This window comes from Lepidochelys olivacea (assembly GCF_965140295.1).
Source record: "Lepidochelys olivacea isolate rLepOli2 genome assembly, chromosome: 16".
Taxonomy (NCBI): domain Eukaryota; kingdom Metazoa; phylum Chordata; order Testudines; family Cheloniidae; genus Lepidochelys; species Lepidochelys olivacea.
Window position 1 is genome coordinate 26,460,123 of NC_140426.1, and position 21,169 is coordinate 26,481,291.

At 40.2% G+C, this 21,169-nt stretch overlaps 1 protein-coding gene across 2 annotated transcripts in view; it reads right to left on the reverse strand.

Moving 5' to 3' along the window:
- MAPKAP1 (MAPK associated protein 1) overlaps positions 1 to 21,169 on the reverse strand; it is a 161,844-nt gene that overhangs the window by 121,306 nt on the left and 19,369 nt on the right. For both annotated transcript variants that reach the window (XR_014714317.1, XM_084649959.1), the window contains exons 3-4: positions 15,879 to 15,968; positions 733 to 881 (exon numbers count right to left, since the gene is read on the reverse strand). Coding sequence is in view for 1 of the 2 variants with exons in the window: in XM_084649959.1 (XP_084506085.1) it covers positions 733 to 881; positions 15,879 to 15,968 (239 nt within the window). In the remaining variant the exon portion in view is untranslated. The remainder of the gene's footprint in view (positions 1 to 732; positions 882 to 15,878; positions 15,969 to 21,169) is intronic.

The window sequence follows — 21,169 nt, forward strand, 5'->3', positions numbered from 1 at the left end:
GAACAAGGAGTAATGGTCTCAAGTTGCAGTGGGGGAGGTTTAGGTTGCTCTGCTAGCTACCAGAGACCTTTGTGCAGCTGGCAGCAGGGAGAGAAGGGCACTAGCCTGGGACTTGGGGAGACCAGGATGTTATTTTCTGTTCCACCACAGGACTTCGTGGGACTTTCAGCAAGTCACTTTGTCTCTGTGCCTCAGTTTCCTATCTCTAAATTGGGGATGATAGCACTTCACTACTTTACAGGGGTGCTGTGAGGATAAATACACCAAAAATTGTGAGGTGCTCAGATACCATAGGGGTGGGGCTAGATTTACTAGAGAGAAACTCTGTGCAATGCAACAGACGATATCCATGGACACACCAGTAATCGAGTAGGGATAAGATGCCTAAGACTCAGCTGCATTAAACATTTTACTGAAACTACCACGTGCTGAAGGATGGACAAAAGTCCATGATATAACCTTCTAGTACTAGGCAGAGCATACATACCATTTATTTATGATATATTTTCATTTGGCTCCGATTGCTATTGCCTCTGGGAACCATTATAATGAAGACAAAGAGAAAAATTTTAGGATAGCCAGTTTAAAATAATGAACTGTAGGGCTGTTGTGATGTTTAATTGAAGCCCAAATAAATATCTACACATTGTAATGTCATAAGAGCAAACAGAGCAACCTAACCTTCGATCAGAAGCCAGCTCTATGTAAGAGGAAAATGTTTGATTCACTTACCTTGCCATCAAATTTTGAGTACTCATTGAAAGGGTTGTTCAACTGCAGTGGGCACTGCTCAAGTCGCACAGACAGTAACGACTGCTTCCCAGAACGTGGAGACTTTACTCTGAAATTCTTTTTTTCGAACAGTGAGCTTAGCTCCTCTGCTGCAATTAAAAAAAAGAGAGAGAGATAAAAGCATTTGCATTACCATGTGCAAAAAGGATGGAGAAGAGATGAATCGGAGGGAACATCATAAAAATTATATAAAACAACGAACAGTCTAAAGAAGATAGACTGGGAGTTTCTATTCACCCTGTCTCATAACAAAAGAACAAGGGGACACAACAAAACTGAAAGGTGCCAAATTCAAAGCTGAAAGCTTCTTCGTACAATTAACCTGTAGATGTCATTACAACAAGACCTTATTGGGATTAAAAAGAGATTAGACATTTATTTTTCTCCTCCCATCCCTCATCCATCTTTTCTATATAGCCTATAAGCTGTATGCAACAAGAACCATCTCTCACTATAGGTTTGTACTGTGCCTAGTGCAACGGAGTGCCGATCTTGATTAGGATCTTTAAGCAGTACTGTAATACAAATCTCAAGTGCTTATGTACAAATGCACAAAGCCTTGGAAACAAGCAGGGAGAACTGGAGGTCCTGGTGATGTCAAGGAACTATGACGTGATCGGAATAACAGAGACTTGGTGGGATAACTCACATGACTGGAGTACTGTCATGGATGGTTATAAACTGTTCAGGAAGGACAGGCAGGGCAGAAAAGGTGGGGGAGTAGCACTGTATGTAAGGGAGCAGTATGACTGCTCAGAGCTCCGGTACGAAACTGCAAAAAACCTGAGTGTCTCTGGATTAAGTTTAGAAGTGTGTGCAACAAGAGTGATGTAGTGGTGGGAGTCTGCTATAGACCACAGGACCAGGGGGATGAGGTAGATGAGGCTTTCTTCTGGCAACTCACGGAAGCTACTAGATCGCATGCCCTGATTCTCATGGGTGACTTTAATTTTCCTGATATCTGCTGGGAGAGCAATACAGCGGTGCATAGACAATCCAGGAAGTTTTTGGAAAGCGTAGGGGACAATTTCCTGGCGCAAGTGCTAGAGGAGCCAACTAGGGGGGGCGCTTTTCTTGACCTGCTGCTCACAAACCGGGTAGAATTAGTGGGGGAAGCAAAAGTGGATGGGAATCTGGGAGGCAGTGACCATGAGTTGGTTGAGTTCAGGATCCTGACGCAGGGAAGAAAGGTAAGCAGCAGGATACGGACCCTGGACTTCAGGAAAGCAGACTTCGACTCCCTCAGGGAACGGATGGCCAGGATCCCCTGGGGGACTAACATGAAGGGGAAAGGAGTCCAGGAGAGCTGGCTGTATTTCAAGGAATCCCTGTTGAGGTTACAGGGACAAACCATTCCAATGAGTCGAAAGAATAGTAAATATGGCAGGCGACCAGCTTGGCTTAATGGTGAAATCCTAGAGGATCTTAAACATAAAAAAGAAGCTTACAAGAAGTGGAAGGTTGGACATATGACCAGGGAAGAGTATAAAAATATTGCTCGGGCATGTAGGAATGATATCAGGAGGGCCAAATCGCACCTGGAGCTGCAGCTAGCCAGAGATGTTAAGAGTAACAAGAAGGGTTTCTTCAGGTATGTTGGCAACAAGAAGAAAGCCAAGGAAAGTGTGGGCCCCTTACTGAATGAGGGAGGCAACCTAGTGACAGAGGATATGGAAAAAGCTAATGTACTCAATGCTTTTTTTGCCTCTGTTTTCACTAACAAGGTCAGCTCCCAGACTGCTGCGCTGGGCATCACAAAATGGGGAAGAGATGGCCAGCCCTCTGTGGAGATAGAGGTGGTTAGGGACTATTTAGAAAAGCTGGACGTGCACAAGTCCATGGGGCCGGACGAGTTGCATCCGAGAGTGCTGAAGGAATTGGCAGCTGTGATTGCAGAGCCATTGGCCATTATCTTTGAAAACTCGTGGCGAACCGGGGAAGTCCCGGATGACTGGAAAAAGGCTAATGTAGTGCCAATCTTTAAAAAAGGGAAGGAGGAGGATCCTGGGAACTACAGGCCAGTCAGCCTCACCTCAGTCCCTGGAAAAATCATGGAGCAGGTCCTCAAAGAATCAATCCTGAAGCACTTGCATGAGAGGAAAGTGATCAGGAACAGCCAGCATGGATTCACCAAGGGAAGGTCATGCCTGACTAATCTAATCGCCTTTTATGATGAGATTACTGGTTCTGTGGATGAAGGGAAAGCAGTGGATGTATTGTTTCTTGACTTTAGCAAAGCTTTTGACACGGTCTCCCACAGTATTCTTGTCAGCAAGTTAAGGAAGTATGGGCTGGATGAATGCACTATAAGGTGGATAGAAAGCTGGCTAGATTGTCGGGCTCAACGGGTAGTGATCAATGGCTCCATGTCTAGTTGGCAGCCGGTATCAAGTGGAGTGCCCCAAGGGTCGGTCCTGGGGCTGGTTTTGTTCAATATCTTCATAAATGATCTGGAGGATGGTGTGGATTGCACTCTCAGCAAATTTGCGGATGATACTAAACTGGGAGGAGTGGTAGATACGCTGGAGGGGAGGGATAGGATACAGAAGGACCTAGACAAATTGGAGGATTGGGCCAAAAGAAATCTGATGAGGTTCAATAAGGATAAGTGCAGGGTCCTGCACTTAGGATGGAAGAACCCAATGCACAGCTACAGACTAGGGACTGAATGGGTAGGCAGCAGTTCTGCGGAAAAGGACCTAGGGGGACAGTGGACGAGAAGCTGGATATGAGTCAGCAGTGTGCCCTTGTTGCCAAGAAGGCCAATGGCATTTTGGGATGTATAAGTAGGGGCATAGCGAGCAGATCGAGGGACGTGATCGTTCCCCTCTATTCGACATTGGTGAGGCCTCATCTGGAGTACTGTGTCCAGTTTTGGGCCCCACACTTCAAGAAGGATGTGGATAAATTGGAGAGAGTCCAGCGAAGGGCAACAAAAATGATTAGGGGACTGGAACACATGAGTTATGAGGAGAGGCTGAGGGAGCTGGGATTGTTTAGCCTGCAGAAGAGAAGAATGAGGGGGGATTTGATAGCTGCTTTCAACTACCTGAAAGGGGGTTCCAAAGAGGATGGCTCTAGACTGTTCTCAATGGTAGCAGAAGACAGAACGAGGAGTAATGGTCTCAAGTTGCAGTGGGGGAGGTTTAGATTGGATATTAGGAAAAACTTTTTCACTAAGAGGGTGGTGAAACACTGGAATGCGTTACCTAGGGAGGTGGTAGAATCTCCTTCCTTAGAGGTTTTTAAGGTCAGGCTTGACAAAGCTCTGGCTGGGATGATTTAACTGGGAATTGGTCCTGCTTCGAGCGGGGGGTTGGGCTAGATGACCTTCAGGGGTCCCTTCCAACCCTGATATTCTATGATTCTATGAAATATCAAGAATACCTAGAGTTACAATCATCACTACCATGGCAAATCCCAAAAGGATGTGTCCTCCTTGCAGATTGAGCACCACTCGAATCTATCTCTGGCCAGGTGCTTAAGGTCACAGCCATGTAGTGGCATTCTTCGGTTCACATGATTCGGAAGTTGCTGGTCTTCCATTCTAATATGTCCATACCAGTGCTCATGTGGGGTGGTTGCTGGGTTCAGTTTCAAAGATCTTCATTTCAGATCTTGTCCTGCTCTTAATACGGAGCAGCTGACCAAGATGAGGAGAATCAAAAATGTCAATCCAATGTACTTCAGTCTTCCACAGCACCTATGTTTCACTTCTGTACAATGAAGCTGATATAACTGAAGTTCTATAGATTCACAGCTGCATAGCAAGCTTAATGTCATGACGTTTCTGTGACTTGCACTCCGTGTTTTATTAAAATATGCTTATGAATGTGAATATAATGTAACTGGAATATGCTTTATGCAAAAAGTATCTTGTAAGGTATCATAACAAAGGTTATAACCTACTGAATATATTCCTCCTATTTGTTTGTTTGTATGTATGTATGTATCATTCTTGTATCTGAAGCTAGAAATATGAAGTATAACTCTAAGGTCCTATTATAATTATGCAAAGTGTGGATCACTAATGGTAGCTTAGAATCTTGATGGCTCCCATTGACTAGGACAATTGGTTGTGAATGGATTTGTTACCTGCAAGCCTTCCTGTGTATGTGTGGGCCAGTCCCTGGATAATGAAGAATGAGGTCTCACAGGGACATGTGACTGTCACCTGATGCTGAAATCCATCTTAAATCTGGTACTTTTCCATTTAGAAGAAGAGGTGGAGACCCAGAGATACAAAAGATTCCCACCTTGTGCCAAAGCTATAAAAGGAGGTGGAACAGGACAAAGGGGAAAGCTCCTGCTTAACACCTAAGATGGCTGCTGGAACTAACAAGGACCGTACCAGGGGAAAGGATTGGGCCCAGACTAGGAAGGAGTCTAGTCTGTGGAAGAAGCTTATTGGAACATCTCTGGCGGCGAGATATTATCTGTAATCAGTTTCTTAATGTATTAGGCTTAGACTTGCACGTTTTTGCTTTATTTTGCTTGGTGACTTACTTTGTTCTGTTATTACCTGAAACCACTTAAATCCTACTTTTTATACTTAATAAAATCACTTTTGTTTATTAATGAACCCAGAGTAAGTGATTAATACCTGGGGGAGCAAACAGCTGTGCATATCTCTCTATCGGTGTTATAGAGGGTGGACAATTTATGAGTTTACCCTGTATAAACTTTATACAGAGTAAAACGGATTTAGTTGGGGTTTGGATCCCATTGGGAGCTGGGTGTCTGGGTGCTGGAGTCAGGTAACCTGCAGAGCTGTTTTCACTTAACGCCTCCAGCTTTGGGGGCATGGCCTGGACCCTGGGTCTGTGTTGCAGCAGGCTAGCATGTTTGGCTCAACAAGGCAGGATTCTGGAAGTCCCAAGATGGCAAGGAAAACGGGCTCAAAGGTAATCTCAGCACATCAGGTGACAGTCCCAAGGGGGTCTCTGTGACTGAACCTGTCACATTTCAACAGAGGCCGCTGAAGGGCCCGAAACATAGTAGCATATACAAGTGTGTGCACATCTTTTGAGCATCCGCCAGCAAGGTCTAAGTTGCCCCCTTTGTCATCCAGATAGGTTAATATCGAGCTGGCTGGAATCTGTAGCTGGAGACTGCTCGATGGTAATGGCTAGAGACTTAGATTTATTCAGAATTGTAACAGTAAATATTAAAAAATAAACAAGAGTTTTGGAAGCGATATTAATTTTTTGCTTCTGGGCTTAATCCCACACCTAACTAGTAGGGGTTAAAAGGAAACACTCTTGGGGCAAGTTATCCCATCAGGGTTCCTTGCACCTCCTCTGAAGCATCTAGGACTGGTACTATTGGTGACAGGATACTGGACTAGAAGGACCATGAATCTAATCCAGTATGGCAATTCCCACATTCCCATGTACTTCCCCTCTTCCAGCAAGCTGCCTTGTGGGGGGTCTCATCTGGAAAAATAAGGTCTCATAACACCATGCTTGAGCAAAAAGCATCCTGGGTCACAAGGAAGTACAGTATTGTGATAATAAGGGTAATAATGAAGTTAATGTGTAAATTAGTGGGGCATAAGAAGCCTGTTATAATGCTGTTTGATATAATAGCAGGATTGTCAGCAAGAGTTTAAACCCAAATTTATGGAAATTGATTTTTTTTAATAAAGGGAGGGTCCTAATGTTACACGGATTCTACAAAATCAGGATGGACAAATGTAGCTCAGAGCCTGTAGCATTTAGCCTACTAGAACTAATGGGTCTCATTCTCTAGTACAAGTGACTGAAACTGGACAAGTTTGGTCCACATCTTCTCCTGGAGCAAACCACCCCAAACTCAATCACTATCTGAGAATCAGCATCAATCCACCTAAACTGTCGATGCTCTGCTCTTTATGCATACATTTGGATTCTCTCAAGTCCCAAAGATTTACATGCTGCCCCTCCAGAGAACGAACAGTTACTGAACAGGACTAAACAGGACTCAAAAGGTCAGTGCTTCAGGGAGGCAGTTCATTTTTTGAATTGTGAAGTTAAAACCTGTCAAACTGTAACTAGTCACAAACTCAGTTTTATTTTTATCCATCGGATTACCTGAAAGTTCAAACAGTTGGTAAGGGTGGTATATACTAAAAGATACCCAATAGGTTAGAGCAAGATATAGATTAATCCAGAAGAGCATGATTAAATTTTGTCTTTAATTATGGCAATTTAAACCCCATAACATATTCTGTTTGTACAACAGGCTTGTTTTAGTTTTTAAAAATTCTTATTTGCCACTATGTTATAGTTTCATAGAGTTTCATAGACATTAAGATCAGAAGGGACCATCATGATCATCTTGTCTGATCTCCTGTACTAGGCCCATAACCTTTTGCTGAGTTGTGAGCTGTAATTTCTTGTGCCTTTGGAAAACACTTTGTCCCCTGGAGTTCTGTAGAATGATTTCATTGGTTCAAGTGTTTTCCTTGCTTGTGTTGTTTCTTAGGAAATATCTGAGATGTGCTTGCTTGCTATTTCTTTTGTTGGCATGTGCAGTGAGAGGATCTTTGGAGTTCTTCTGTGTTCATTTCTGTGGCATCTGTTTTGCATAGTTTTCATTTTAGTCAAACCTATGTGTGACTCAGGAGTTTGAAACAGCAGCACATTCCACAGTGTTGTGAGAAGGGACAGGGAAAACCTATTGAAAAGGACAGGAAACACCACTGTAACGGCCTTCAGTTTTAGAAGGAAAACCACAGGTGTTTTTTTGTTTTTACAAACGATAAGTTTAGCTACACTATTTTCACATCCTAAAGCTTTTTAACTAGCCTGCATATGTTGTTTTGCTTTGTTTTTTTATGGAATTTTTAGCTGAGTGTGTTATTCTGTACAAGCCCAAAGTGTTCAGATGACTGTCTCAATATATTGTACATTTTACTACATTTCCCCTTCTTTCTGAACAGCTTGTTACATTTTTCAGTGTTATCAAAGTTTATTGATGAATTAATCTGAACAAATAAAGAAGCCTCTTAGGTTGTTTTGTACAGCCTCTCTAACTCCACTTCTAACTTCACTTTAATAGGCAAAATCCATAAGGGTCTCATTACAAAGCCTATTGGACGGACAGCCAATCTTTTTAAAAGAGAAACATACATATACACAAAGTATTTCATCACACATACACCCCTTTGAAACACAGTATTTCAGTTATGAAAAGTAATCTCCCTCAATAGTTCCCATATTTGAAAACAAAACCACTAAATTCCTGGATGCAATTTATTTGACCACAAAATATGCAGCAAAAAATGTATCTGCAACAAAAACTTCCCAACACATACTAGCATAGTTTGCATGAGAACTAGGGATTTGAAAGTTTATGAAGAAAGGAAAGTTTATCAATGACTTTTTTTTTCCACTCAGCATTCATAAAACAAATTAAGCTAATGCTTACCCACCTTGGTAAATGCTTTGAGATGCGTGGATGAAAAGCACTAAGTCCTACTAAGTGACCTGAAGATTCACTTTATTTTACGTAAAGATAGCAAGTATAATTATTTTAGAAAATAATAATGCTTTGTCACTTCTCTGGTGTCCTACCTGAAGATCACAAAGTGCTTTACTAACATTAATTGTAGCCTCAATACATGGATGAGGCAGGACGGTATCATTGTTCCCATTTTATGGTGAAGGGATGGAGGTACAGAAAGGCAAAGTGAGTCAGTGGCACAGCTGGAACAAATTCCAGAATGCTAGTAACTCAACAGAACATCAATCTCCACCTTCTCCCCACCAACAGTCCCTCCCTTCAACACCATAAGTCAACTTCCCTTTAAATATCTTTGTACTTTTCCCCACACTACCTCTTATGCACAGAAAAAATCTCCCTGATACAATATGTACAGCTCCGACTTGACCCTCCTTAAAACTCACCTCCACTGTGATGCCTCCAAAACCCTGCCTGCTGAACTTGGCCAAGCAGGTGATCAGCTGCAACTCCCCACTTCCCCTTTCCTCATTTTCTTACATGTAATTCCCCATTCCTGCTATTCCCCCTCACCCTATCACTATCTATAATTTAAAAAATTAAAACAAATGATAACTACACACATGCCAATTCTTCGTCACATTCACTGGTTGTATGTTACATCCTCTGTGGCAGTGACTGTCCCATCCCTGTCAGTACAGTGCCCTGCACAATGACACCCTGCTCTAGATCGGGGCTTTTGGATGCTACCAGAGTATAAATGTTTGTTTACCACTACTACTCATTCCTGAACTCCATTCCCCTGCTCTAACCACTACCTCCCCAACACTTCTTTCTGTGTGCTTATAACATCTAGGTAGCCAAAGAAACAAGGAGCCCTTTATATTTGAAATAACTGTCAATAGTAACTGAAAAGAAAGACAGAAACAGTGAAACTATTTCCCCCATACTTCACCCGTCTTCAGTGATCTCCAAAGAATCCCCAAGTGAAGGAGTACAGTTCTCCACCTTTAACAGAAACCTATTGTAACAGGTTGGCAGATCTGAGAACTCTGTTTAGGAATAAAGTGATTTTCAGTTCAGCTATCCTAAACTCAGTCTCTAGAACTTTGCTGACTCATGCTGACAGGTACAGTAACTCCTCACTGAAGGTTGTAGTTATGTTCCTGAAAAATGCAACTTTAAATCTTATGGGAAAATTGGATTTGTTTAACATCGTTTCACTTAATGTAAATGCAGGGGGTCAGGTTCCAAGGAAATTTTGGGGGGCAGACAAAAGGCATTATATATACTGTACAGTACTGTGGTTGAGAAGTGCCCCTGGCTTACCCCACCCAGGCACAGCCCGCTACAGGCAAGGATGCCAGAAAGCACCTTCACAACAGCAGCGCCAGCTTACCCGGAGAAGAACAGGTGCCGACTTTCCTGGGGGAATGCTCCAGGCTCGCATCTTCCCTTCCCCACTCCACTCCAGGCCCACCTCTTCCCACCCCCACTCCACCTCCTCTCAGGAGCACGCCGCATCCCCGCTCCTTCCCCCCACAGGAAGTCTTAAGAGCCTTCAAACAACTGTTTGGCTGGTTTAGGACTTTCTGCGAGGGAGGGGGAGGAGCGGAGACACAACGCTTCCCTTCCCTTCTCCTCCCCCTCCCTCCCAGCGCTTCGCACTTATGACTTTTGGGGGGGGGGGAGAAGTGGAGACGCAGCGCTTCCCCGCTCCTCCCCCTCCCTCCCAGAAAGTCCTAAGCGCTGCCAAACAGCTGTTTGGTGGTGTGGGAAGCGCTGGGAGGGAGGGTAAGGAGGCGGAGAAGAGGAACTTGTGCAATGCTCCCTTGTAAACTCTCTGCTCTTCCACAAAATCTTACATGCAGTGGACAGAGCAGGCAGCCAAACGACGTTATAAGGGAGCATTGCACAACTTTAAATGAGTATGTTCCCTAATTGAGCAGTGATGTAACTCTGAAACAATGTTAAGTGGGAGGACGTTAAGTGAGGAGTTACTGTAGAGCTCGTTATTGTTGAGGAAGGTTGGAGTGTCTGCCTGATATCAAGACAATTAGAGACTGGGGCGGAGGAGGTCCTGCTGGGAATTCCAAGAAACATCTAAGACTCAGGATAAAGCTTAGACCGTGGTTTATATTTTGATTCGTGGGTTTTGTTTTCTTGTTTTTTTTAACTGTTATTTAAATTTCCTCTAAGGTCAAACACCAGGAAGGAAGTTTAGACTACTTACCTACCACACTCTGGAGTGGAGAGGAAATTCCAGCTGCTCACAGGCAACTCTGACTAACCCAATGATGTGTCAGACCCTTAAGTGATCGTTTAAAACAGGTTTCAGAGTATACTATACTTACAGAGTCTTTTTTTTCCACATGCACCAGCAACAGATAGTCTGTCAGGCTTATCAGTACTTTAAAAAATGTAACCCCACTCCAGAACAGAATTGTTAGGGATGTCTACATATGGGATTTGTTCAATCTTGAAAGACAAACCTCAGGGATTCAAAGCAATTAGAAATGATGCATTTTTAAAAAAGCAACCTCTGTTTTGTTTTGGAAACAGCCTGTTACAGCTACAAACTTTTTGAGGAAGAAGCAAAGAACTGGGAAGGAGAAAGACTGGGAGAAAATTAACTTTGTCTTTTGACAACCATGAGAGACAGTAGAAATAAAAAGTCTAGGAAGCAATATGTGGGTAAGCTAGGTGAATACGGCACAAGTAAATACAGCACAGACCTAAATAACACCTACTTTTAAAAACAGATTCTAACCTCCAAGCCTGTAAAAGAGCTACTGACAAGGGGAGGACAGCGGAGGAGGAGTTGTACACACAGTCATTCCACTACCAGAATCTAAATCTTTACCTTGAAATATGCTTTGGGTTTGGGACACCTATCACAAGAAGTTGACAAAACAAAGTGGTGTTCTATTTAAGGCAAAGAGTCAAAGTATCTCAGAAAGAAGTAGCTAGTGGAGAACTATTCAGTCACTCTCAAGGTCCAATCTGATCCCTTCATACACCAATGACATGAAATAAGGAAAATACAGGAAGGTGAAGCCTGCCAAAGACAAAATTTGGGGGATGGGGAACTAAATATAAGGGAGGGGCAATAACAGGAAAATTTACCCATGCCTTACCTGAAAATTTCCTTTCTTGGAGTAATGAGGTCTACAGATCCATGCAGCCTTGGACGCAGACCAGACCAGTTAATCAGTGGCAGGGGAGGTGTGGCACCACCTCTGAGAAACTGCCAGTGGAGACATTTTCATAGCCTAAGAAATTTCTAACCACTCTATATCTGTAAGGAACATTAAACACTAAAGACTAAATAGAACAATCCTCCGGCAGAGCAAGGAATTCAATGAACAACAAATGCTTAGTGCCAATTAATAATCCCATAGTTGTCTCAAATTATCAGCCTATTCAGGGTGGGCAGGATTTGTGGACCTCATTACTCTCAGGAAGATAATTTTCAGGTAAGGCACAGATAAATGTTCTTAGTGCGATATGTAATGAGATCCACAGATCCATGACACTGGGATTTTCCTAGCAGCGTCCACTCACAGGGAACTTTACACAGTTATGAAGAGCTGTGAATGAGAGTACCCCTCTCGTAATAGTTACTGGGATATACAAATTTTCTTAAAGCTAACGTTAAGAAAAATGTATTTGTACATCTGGGTATAGTGCTTAGATTATCCACAAATACAAAGTTTGTTTTTAAAGTCATAAGATACATATAGTGCAAAATCAGCAATAACCCAAATTTAGGTGAATAAATTTAAGAATACAGTTTAGATATTAGCATCCAAGTATTCGGGTACTTCACTCATGGAAAGTTATACAGAGAGTTGGTTGAGGAAAGCAAATATAGCAATGAGTGAAGATTGTCCCTCAGTAATTGAGAATTTAGGGTAGGCTGTCCATTTAGAAAATATAATCCATATGGAAAGTATTTCAGTTACTTTCCCCACTGTGCTTCTCATTGGCACACCAGCTCATCTCTCCTGGTATTGCCGAAGTCCTGTGATGTGTTCTATGTAGATGTCCTTCAACCACCTCCTCCTAAGTGAGACGCATCCATCTACCACAGGCTACCTCAGATTATGACTAAATGGACAGCTTGAGGAACTGGGAGAAAATATGAGCAAATGTGAGCAGATGACCCAGTGGCTGCTTTATAGATTTCCTTGTATGACACGCATGATCTTTCTGCCCATGAAACTGCTACTACTCTCAGGGAGTCAGTTCTGATTTTGGAGGATGGAGTTATGCTTTTAGACTTGTATGCTTCTGAGATACAAAATTTTAGCCATCTGGAAACTGAAGATTTTGAAGCCTGCTTTCCCTTTAACAACAGATGATAAAAAGAAACACAGTAATTGTCTTTCTGAACTGAGCTGTGTGGTGAATATATACTTTGAGAGCTCTGTGGACATCCAAAGTATGCCACAGTTTCTCTTTGGGATGCACGGAGCTGGCCAGGAGGATGGAAGGACAATTTTCTGTGCTCTACAGAGCCTGGTCTGAAGGCAGAGTTGATTTGAGGACCACTTTATCATCTTTATGGAAGGTACAGTACTGAGGTTACTAGGAAAAAACTCCTAACTCACTCCCCGAGGGCTGAATTGACTGCTATCAACAAGACCACTGTAATGGTTAGAAAATGAGACACCTTCAGGAGTGGTTCAAATGAAGGGTCTGAAATGGCCCTGGGAACCAGGTTAAGATCCCAAGAAAGAACTTTGTGTGCTTCAGGAGGATGTAGAAGAAATGCTGTTTTCAAAAAATGTTGGACATTTGGGTAGGAAGAAATTCACTACTTCCCGGCTTCACTAAGGATGCTAGACAAAGCAGCAACTTGACCTTTGAGTGTCTGAAATGCCAGGCCCAGTCTGAGTCAATCTTAAAGAAATTCAAGAATCCATGGTACTGAGGTAGATATAGTAGTGAGGCCTTTGTCCTAGAACCAAAAGGTAAACCTCAAGCAGGCCCCTGAATAGACAGACTGAGTTAGTAGATTTCTTTCTGGAAGCTAAAAGTATGGGCATTTCCTCTTTGTCGTCTCCAGCTCCTGGGTTATTCCAATCTGATGCTTTCCTTGTCTTCTAGGTGTAGCTAGAATTCCTTACTGCACCACTACACCTTCTCAGGATGCCTGAGAAGGGATATATAGCTATAGAACGTTTAGGGCATCTGCAGACTTCATACTCAGAGTTTACTATGCTCAGTACACTCTTGCCTAAAAGAGACTATCCACTGTGGGAGGGTTTTTGTTTTGTTTTTTTAATATGTATTTGACTATTGAGTCTTTAACTCTGACCTTCTTCCCCTAATGAGGAAGAATTCCCTGTGTGGATGTTCAGGCCCAGAGGAATCAGTATGCCTATTACCGGGATTTTTCTGTATTTATCTCTCTTGCTTTGCTCTGAAAGTGAGCAGGGGAACGCACCACTGAGGATTATCCTCCATGCTGCACACCGCAGATTTACGCCACTTGAGGGAAACAGATTTCATTTTGTGCCTTTTAGAACACCTTCCAAAGGAGACTGTGGGGAGAAAGGGAAACCCCTGTGCTAATCAAATCAAAACTTGGAGATTTTTTTGTTTTGTTTTTTGCTCCGCAGCAGGGAAGAATGGGACTCCCTGCCTGCATCTGAAGACTCAAAAAAACTGGAGAACTTTCTAAGGGGAGGAGCAACACCTCCCCTGCTAATAATTGATAGGTTTGGTCCACCTCCAAGGCTGCATGGAGCAGAGACCCCCAATGTCTTAGATCTGTGGTCCAGGAACGAGACAACAGAACAAGCTAGAATAAAGCAAGAGCTTGGGAATCCATTGTCCATTTCAATGCAAAGAAACATCAAGTAATATGGTTAGGGATAAGAAACAAGAAGAGAGGATTATACCGTCACTGGTCAAAAGCTACAAAACATTGAGCAGAAGGGGTTGGAGGTTATGGAAGATTAAACTTTAAAACCTTCAATATAATGCTTAACAGAGTAAAAAGGCAAAAACATTTAGGATGCATTAACAGAACTATCAAATGTATGCTTTAACTCTGTATAGGGGATTAGTGCAACCATGTTTGGAATCCTGTGAGCAGCTCTGTTCACTCTCTTATGAAAAAGATATTATAGAACTGGAGAAGGTCCTACAAAGGGCAGACAGAAAAATACAGGGACCTAGGGACCGAGATTACGTAGGGACCATGTTAAGATATATACAAATTTTGAAAGAAGGAGGCATGATAGACCATACAAGACTTTGACAGTTTGTGTCAAATACAACAGGAACAGACATCAGTTATGCTAGGAAATAAAATAATTGGCATAGAATTTTTTTAATTCCATATGTTACCATTTAAGCACCACAGTATAGTAATAAGAAACACTAAATTATAAGTTACAAAAGAAAGTAATAGGTATTTACAGGGAAAATATTAGTTATAACTACTGGTTCTAAGAAACAGATAAAAACCTCAAATGGCATTTCTGGCTTCATTTCATTCTGAAGTTTCCTGTGTCCACATTCTTAAGCAGAGCTACATTAAAAGCAAGAGCCATCTTTCAATAACATTAATGGTTTGATGAAGTGAGGGCAGAGTGAGTTTAGAAGCCCCAAGAAGCTTAAAACCCATGAAGACAAGTCATATTTTCATAATACTTCTCTCATGCTTTTTTTCCCCTTAAGCTTTCCTCCTCACCTAGAAAACGGACCGAGACTACTTTTAAAATTTGTAAATATAACCTTTAAAAAAACGTTTCACACCACACATTCATCCATAACATCCAAGGCCACTTGAAATAGGTTATGCATCCTATCACTTTTTTGAAAATAGTGGTCTTCCACCTGGAAGCTAGATACTCTAATCAGCTTTGATCTGTTGCAAGGAGACAGTCAAGGCTTGTCAGTTATTCGTTTTGTTAAACACCAGCTCCCATGCAAAAAATTCCAGAATACAATTTCATTGTCTTTGATGCTTAATCATCAAGCTAAGAGGAGCTTCAGGGTATATCTACACTGCAAGTACTACAGCGGCACAGCTGTCACACTGCAGCTATGCTGCTGTAGTGTAGACACTTGCTATAGCACTGGAAGGGGATTTTACATCTCTGTAGTAAATCACCTCAAGAGGTGGTACTTAACTTGATGGGAGAATTCTTCCATCGACTTAGCTGAATCTATACCAGGGCTTAGGTTGGTTTAACTACGTCTCTCACAGGTGAAAATTTTTCACATCACGAGCAAGTTAGATAGGTTGACCTAAATTTTATGTGTAGACACAAAATAAACAGTGATGTTAGAAACTGCCAAGTTCTGCAAGCACTGTGTTAACAATCTTTATTCTGAAATGTTCCTTAAAAAACTCTAATTTATTAAAACTTCAGTCAACTACAGTAGCTTTTAATCAATGTCTTGATTTTTCTTTAATCAATGTAAATCAATAGGAGTGGGCAGGTGGTGGCTGAAAACTACGGGGAGAACACAAGTGAGAATAGGAAGTGGTCAGAATCCTTCACTGATATTTCCTCTGTGTTTTGGAAGTTTTTAAGTGAGGTTTATAAACTGAAAACTCTGTAAATGAATATTAAGTAAACTCAACAATTAAAAATATAAAGAAAATAGATGTTTCTTTTTACCTGAACAAGAAGCATTTCTCTCTTTCCACTGAACGTTTTTGCATTTTATTTGATTTTGTCTCTCTTTTCGTAGTCGTTCTAGTCTCTGAGCTTGAAAAGAAATATTATTACTATAAGTTTGTCAATGGAAGTTTACTATAAACAAAGACATAATTAACTACCTTTATATGAATAAAGATGTTTTATACTGCATACGTAGGGGGAGAAGTCATAAAATTTTAAAGGTGGCACCCCTGAAAAGCAAATACCAACAAAAACATGAAAGTGTTCTTGATTTATAATTGAAATTAGAGGATATAAAACATTAATAGAGATCATAAAGATAGTATTAACATGGAAGAGAATAATAAAATGTGAAAACTTCTGTGATTAATATGACATTTCATTATATAAATCATTAATAACGGTCTTAAAGGAATTTTAATGCACAAATGAACTCAAGTGAATATTACATTACAGGAATAAAATTACTGTTATGAATTACTCTACCCGTTTCAAAAATTAAAGATAAATGAACTCAGACTAGACTATTAAAGTTTTAAATATAAAATCCTTTATCTAAAAATCATGAAAATTATAAAATGTCAAAGCGATATAAATTAGCATAGCTTTTTCTTCAGTGTGCTGAAACAGTTTATAGGTAATAAAATAAATGATTTGTATCTTCACAACATTAGTCAAATCTTAAAATGAATATAATATTTCTTTACATATTTTGATTCCATCTCCAAAATAGATCTTGAAAATAAGGCTCAAACAGTTAAAGTATCAAGCAACTCAGACTCCAGGATCTCCTCTTTCCGGAAATTCACTTATTGTTAACACCAGATTTATCTCAGGAGACAAACTATCAAATAAATAATCAGGTAGAAGCTACCCCGAGAAACCAACCACCAGAAATAATCACTGCAGTGAACTCACCATTACCAGTAAGAAAGCAAACTAGATTGGCAAGTAGAAGTAATGATTTTGGTCATTTGAGAAAACACAATTTGCTGGATATATTAACAATTTTGATGTATTGTGATCATTTATTAACTAAAATGGCCTCTTAAAGGAGATTTTAAAATACTGAATTACTCTGACAATTCCTGTACACTTTCACCAATAAAAAATACACTGATACATTCTATCCCTTCTTTATACTTAGAACTGCATTCAAGATGCAAATGGTGGGTCATCAGTCCAACATTTTACCAAGTATCAGAACTCTTAGCCAAAGCATTGATTAAAAAAGTTGTTGACACTTTAGCTATAATATCTAAAAAAAGTAATTGACTAACTGTGAAAAAAGTACAGGAAACATCTCTGTTCGTAATGGTAAACATGAAGCAAGATGTTCTTCCATTGTGAGAGTTTAGTTTTAAAAAGTGAAGCCATTTTCTTCTAATTTATTATTGTACCTATAGTTCAAAATCAAATTTTTATTTGGGCCACATTAAGCATCAATCCCTCAAAATCTCCCCTCCCCCAAAGAGAAATAATATCTTTCTGGTAAATATATCTATAATTTGGAATAGCTTTTTCAGCTTTTTAAATTATCTTCTGGTTTCCCTGAAACCAATGGGAAAGGGAAGAAATGGGGAAACCAGGAAATGTAGCATTTCTTTTAACATTGTTGTAATTAATAACAGGTCAATTTCTTACATAAGGGGAGCTATTCGTCCAGGTGCCTGGGACCCTTCTAAGGGCAACTGTATCCCTTTAAGCGCTGACATGTCCCTCTGTGGGGAGAGGGCAGGGTGACTACGTATTAAAGAAGAGAGTTTTGCACCATCCTCTTAAGACCTGCAGTTTGCCCATGAGCTGCAGTGTATGAACTCCACCTTCCTTAATCCTTGTGGGATTCCTCTCACAAAGCCTTAGTAATCTGGCTTGGTGTAGTCAAGGGTTAATTTTATTTTAAAAGAACAAATGGAGATATGTGCAATTATTCCATCTCAATACAATTCCTCTACCAGTTGGTTCCAAATTATCATTCATCGCGTGATTGCACTACAGCCACTCCAAATTACATGGGATTATCAGCATCTATTAGAAGTCTGAATTATTTAAGGTTCATTCTCATAAACGTATTAGTTTGCAAGCATTCAGTGTCAAAAATTTCACTGACCATACGTAGTTCTGTTTCCATCAAATATTAAGGGATAAATGAGCCTTTTCTGCTACCCCTGAGTTTGGGAGAGAAGTAATTTGCTACAGCCCTTTACTAGGTGTAGCATACTCCCCCCCTTGCTCTGGCTAATAATCTCTGTGGGCTGGAAATAAACATTTTTTTTTTTTTGTGGGAGAAGAGATGGGAAACCAAGTATCCGTGCTCTCCCTACCTATCTCCTATGGTAGAGATAAATACTAGGCTGACAAGCTCCTGTACTCCCCACAATGCCTGGCCCCATGGTCTGGCAACCCTAGCATGGCAGCACAGAGTGTTTTTTACCTCATTGTACAACCTTGCACCCCGAGACGACTTTCAAGGTTTTTCAACTTTTCAAAGTTTTACGCCTTAAATTAAACCTACTTTACAATGTAACCTGACATGTATGAGTGCTCAATAGCCACTATTTTTGTAGGACCTATAACAACATGTCGACTCTCCACTGCTGCAGTAAAACACATTTTGTTCCAGTGCTTGTCAGACATCAGCAGTGCATGGATAAATTACTACAGCTACATAATTTACTCTTGAAAAAACAATTTGAATTCAATTCTATACAAACCAAAGGAAATAAATGACAACACAAGTGGGAATTCCTTTAAAAACTTCTTGGTGAGTATTAAAACCATAGAGAGTAAACATGAGATCATATACTCAAAAAACATTTGCCACTATCCACTGGAATAAACACTTATATCACCTACTTTAGACCAATGTAAAGTGCCTCAACTATGCTACAAGGAACACACAATATCTACTGTCCTTTACTAGAAAGAAAAAATATTCAAACTAACAGATCTGAAATTGAGTAGCTAATAAAAATAATCGTATGGCTGAGGAGCTGGTTGCAGTTCCTTAGTTAAGACTGTTTCACACTTAAAGTAGGGATTCAATCACTTTGTTCTATATATGTAGAACACAGCATATCTTCCCCAAACTTACAGGACCTACTCTAAGTACAGAATGCATTTTCTAAGAATTTACAAGTAAATCTGTTAATTAGTTTAAGAGTTAAAATTAAGTAGAATATGGGTCCTTTATGATACTTAGTGCCTTAAGATCTGGTGCCAGATAATTAACAATAATTAATGCTGACTCTTCCAACTTTCCATATAGACAAATCTCAGTGAAATCTCACGCAATGGCTACAAGTGATTTTTTATGATTAACAGTTATTTTTGTCATTTTTCTTCATAAATTAAAGTTTCTTCTTCAGCAGAGCTGAAGAATGATGTTCTATGAAAGAATTCCATAAAAAAACTGCTCTCTTTCAAAATGGCCGCCACCTCTGATTACTCTTAATAGAACTGAGGCCAGAGATGCAGAGCTAAGATGCCCTCCTTCGAAATAGCCAGTGCATATCATTGTTTACAATGGGAATGAAGACAAGTGGCCTCAGGGAAGTTGGTGGCCCTAACAGAATAGAAATTTTTACATTTACGCAATAGCCTCCCCATAAAAGGAAGTTTCTAACTCCAGGCTGTTAATAGTTTATTTATGCCTTGCTGCATGAAGATTTATATGCCCTTGTACTTTTTTTATTCTACCTAACCAAACTGTGCATGTTATACAAACATCTGATCCTTTTTTGATTCCTGTGAAGCTCTTGCACTTAATATTTTCTGGCACTGAGCACTTTCGGCTAATTAATTTACTATGTGTCTTGTGTAAAAAGGTTTTATTTTTTAAATTGTTGCTTTCAATTTCTTTGGATGCCTCTTGTTCTTGTATTATGAGAAAGGGTAAATAAAACTGACCAATTTACTTTCTCTATATCATTCATTGTTTCAGGTCATGAGCTATGTAGGTCTTAATAACTATATCAACTGCCTGGCAGTGTCAATGTACATCAGAGAATAAGATGAGGGAGGTTCAAGAGGAGGAGAAAAAAAAAAAAAAACAACTGACATCAGCTTGGCTCCCCATTGGACTGACCATACTAACAATTGTTTTAAAATCTGCCACTAACTGGGAAGTTAAATGGTTTCAGATTAGAATTTAATCTATCTTTTTATCTACCCACTCTGTGAAATTATCTGTCAGTACCACTTTTTGCAGCAATTCCACAACACTTTGAACTCTCCTTCTCCACTTTCTTATCCTGTAACAACAATTGAACTGAACTAACCTCTCAAAGAAAATGCCATGCGGTCTGGCACATTAAGCTTTTCACCTGGCTACATGGAAGTCAGTTTTAGCTAGTCCTAGGACTATGTATTCATGGACCTTATTTCCAAATTTAGCGAGATGCCTTAATTATACTGAATCAATACTATTAATTATTTTTCACAACTTTTGACAATACATTAGCTTTTAAAAAGTATCTTAAGATACTTATTACTGTACATCACTTTTCTGGGTAGGTAGAATCTAGTTAAATTTACTTCTGAGCTTTAGGTGGTGGTGTATTACCTGCAAAAAAATTATTTCGCAAATGTATGTTCCTACAAGGAAAGAGATGAACTTCCTATTTCAAGCCTTCAACACTCGAGCATTTCAGCACAGAACCTTCCTTGGAGGCTGTGTGTACCAACTCCCACATCCCCCTACTGCAAAAGAACAGAAGAGGGATGTTTTCTCCCTATTAACAAAAACTAAGCAATTAGTATATACCAAAAAGGTAAATATCTTTAAATTAGCATATTTTGAGAGCTCAAATCCTAACTCAGATTTTTGTAGTACTGTAGATACAATACAGCAGAAGTCAAAGATGAAAAAGCAAGATGGATCACTGAGTCTGTCTTCAAATGAAGAATTAATTCCCCTCCAGGTAAAGGATATATCAGGTTATTAATCTGACAATATATTTGATACTATATATTCCTTGCTGCTAAATCTCCCATTTGTTGATCTGTTAGAGCACCATCAGAGAAAAAAGTGCTATTACAGAATTAAGATCCAACTTGGACCTTGGTACTACAAAATCATCTGTTGTTCTGAAATTTCATGATAAAAGCCCATAGAGCAGCTGACCTGTCATGATGTACATTGTCAGCATTCACTGTGACTATCCTGGTCTAAGACTCCTAACATTACTTGTTACTGTGGCATGCAGTTTTAAGAGACACCTGCTCTGTTAGCGAAGTTCTGTGCACTCAGAGATATTATGACTCAAAATTAATTATGATCAACATTC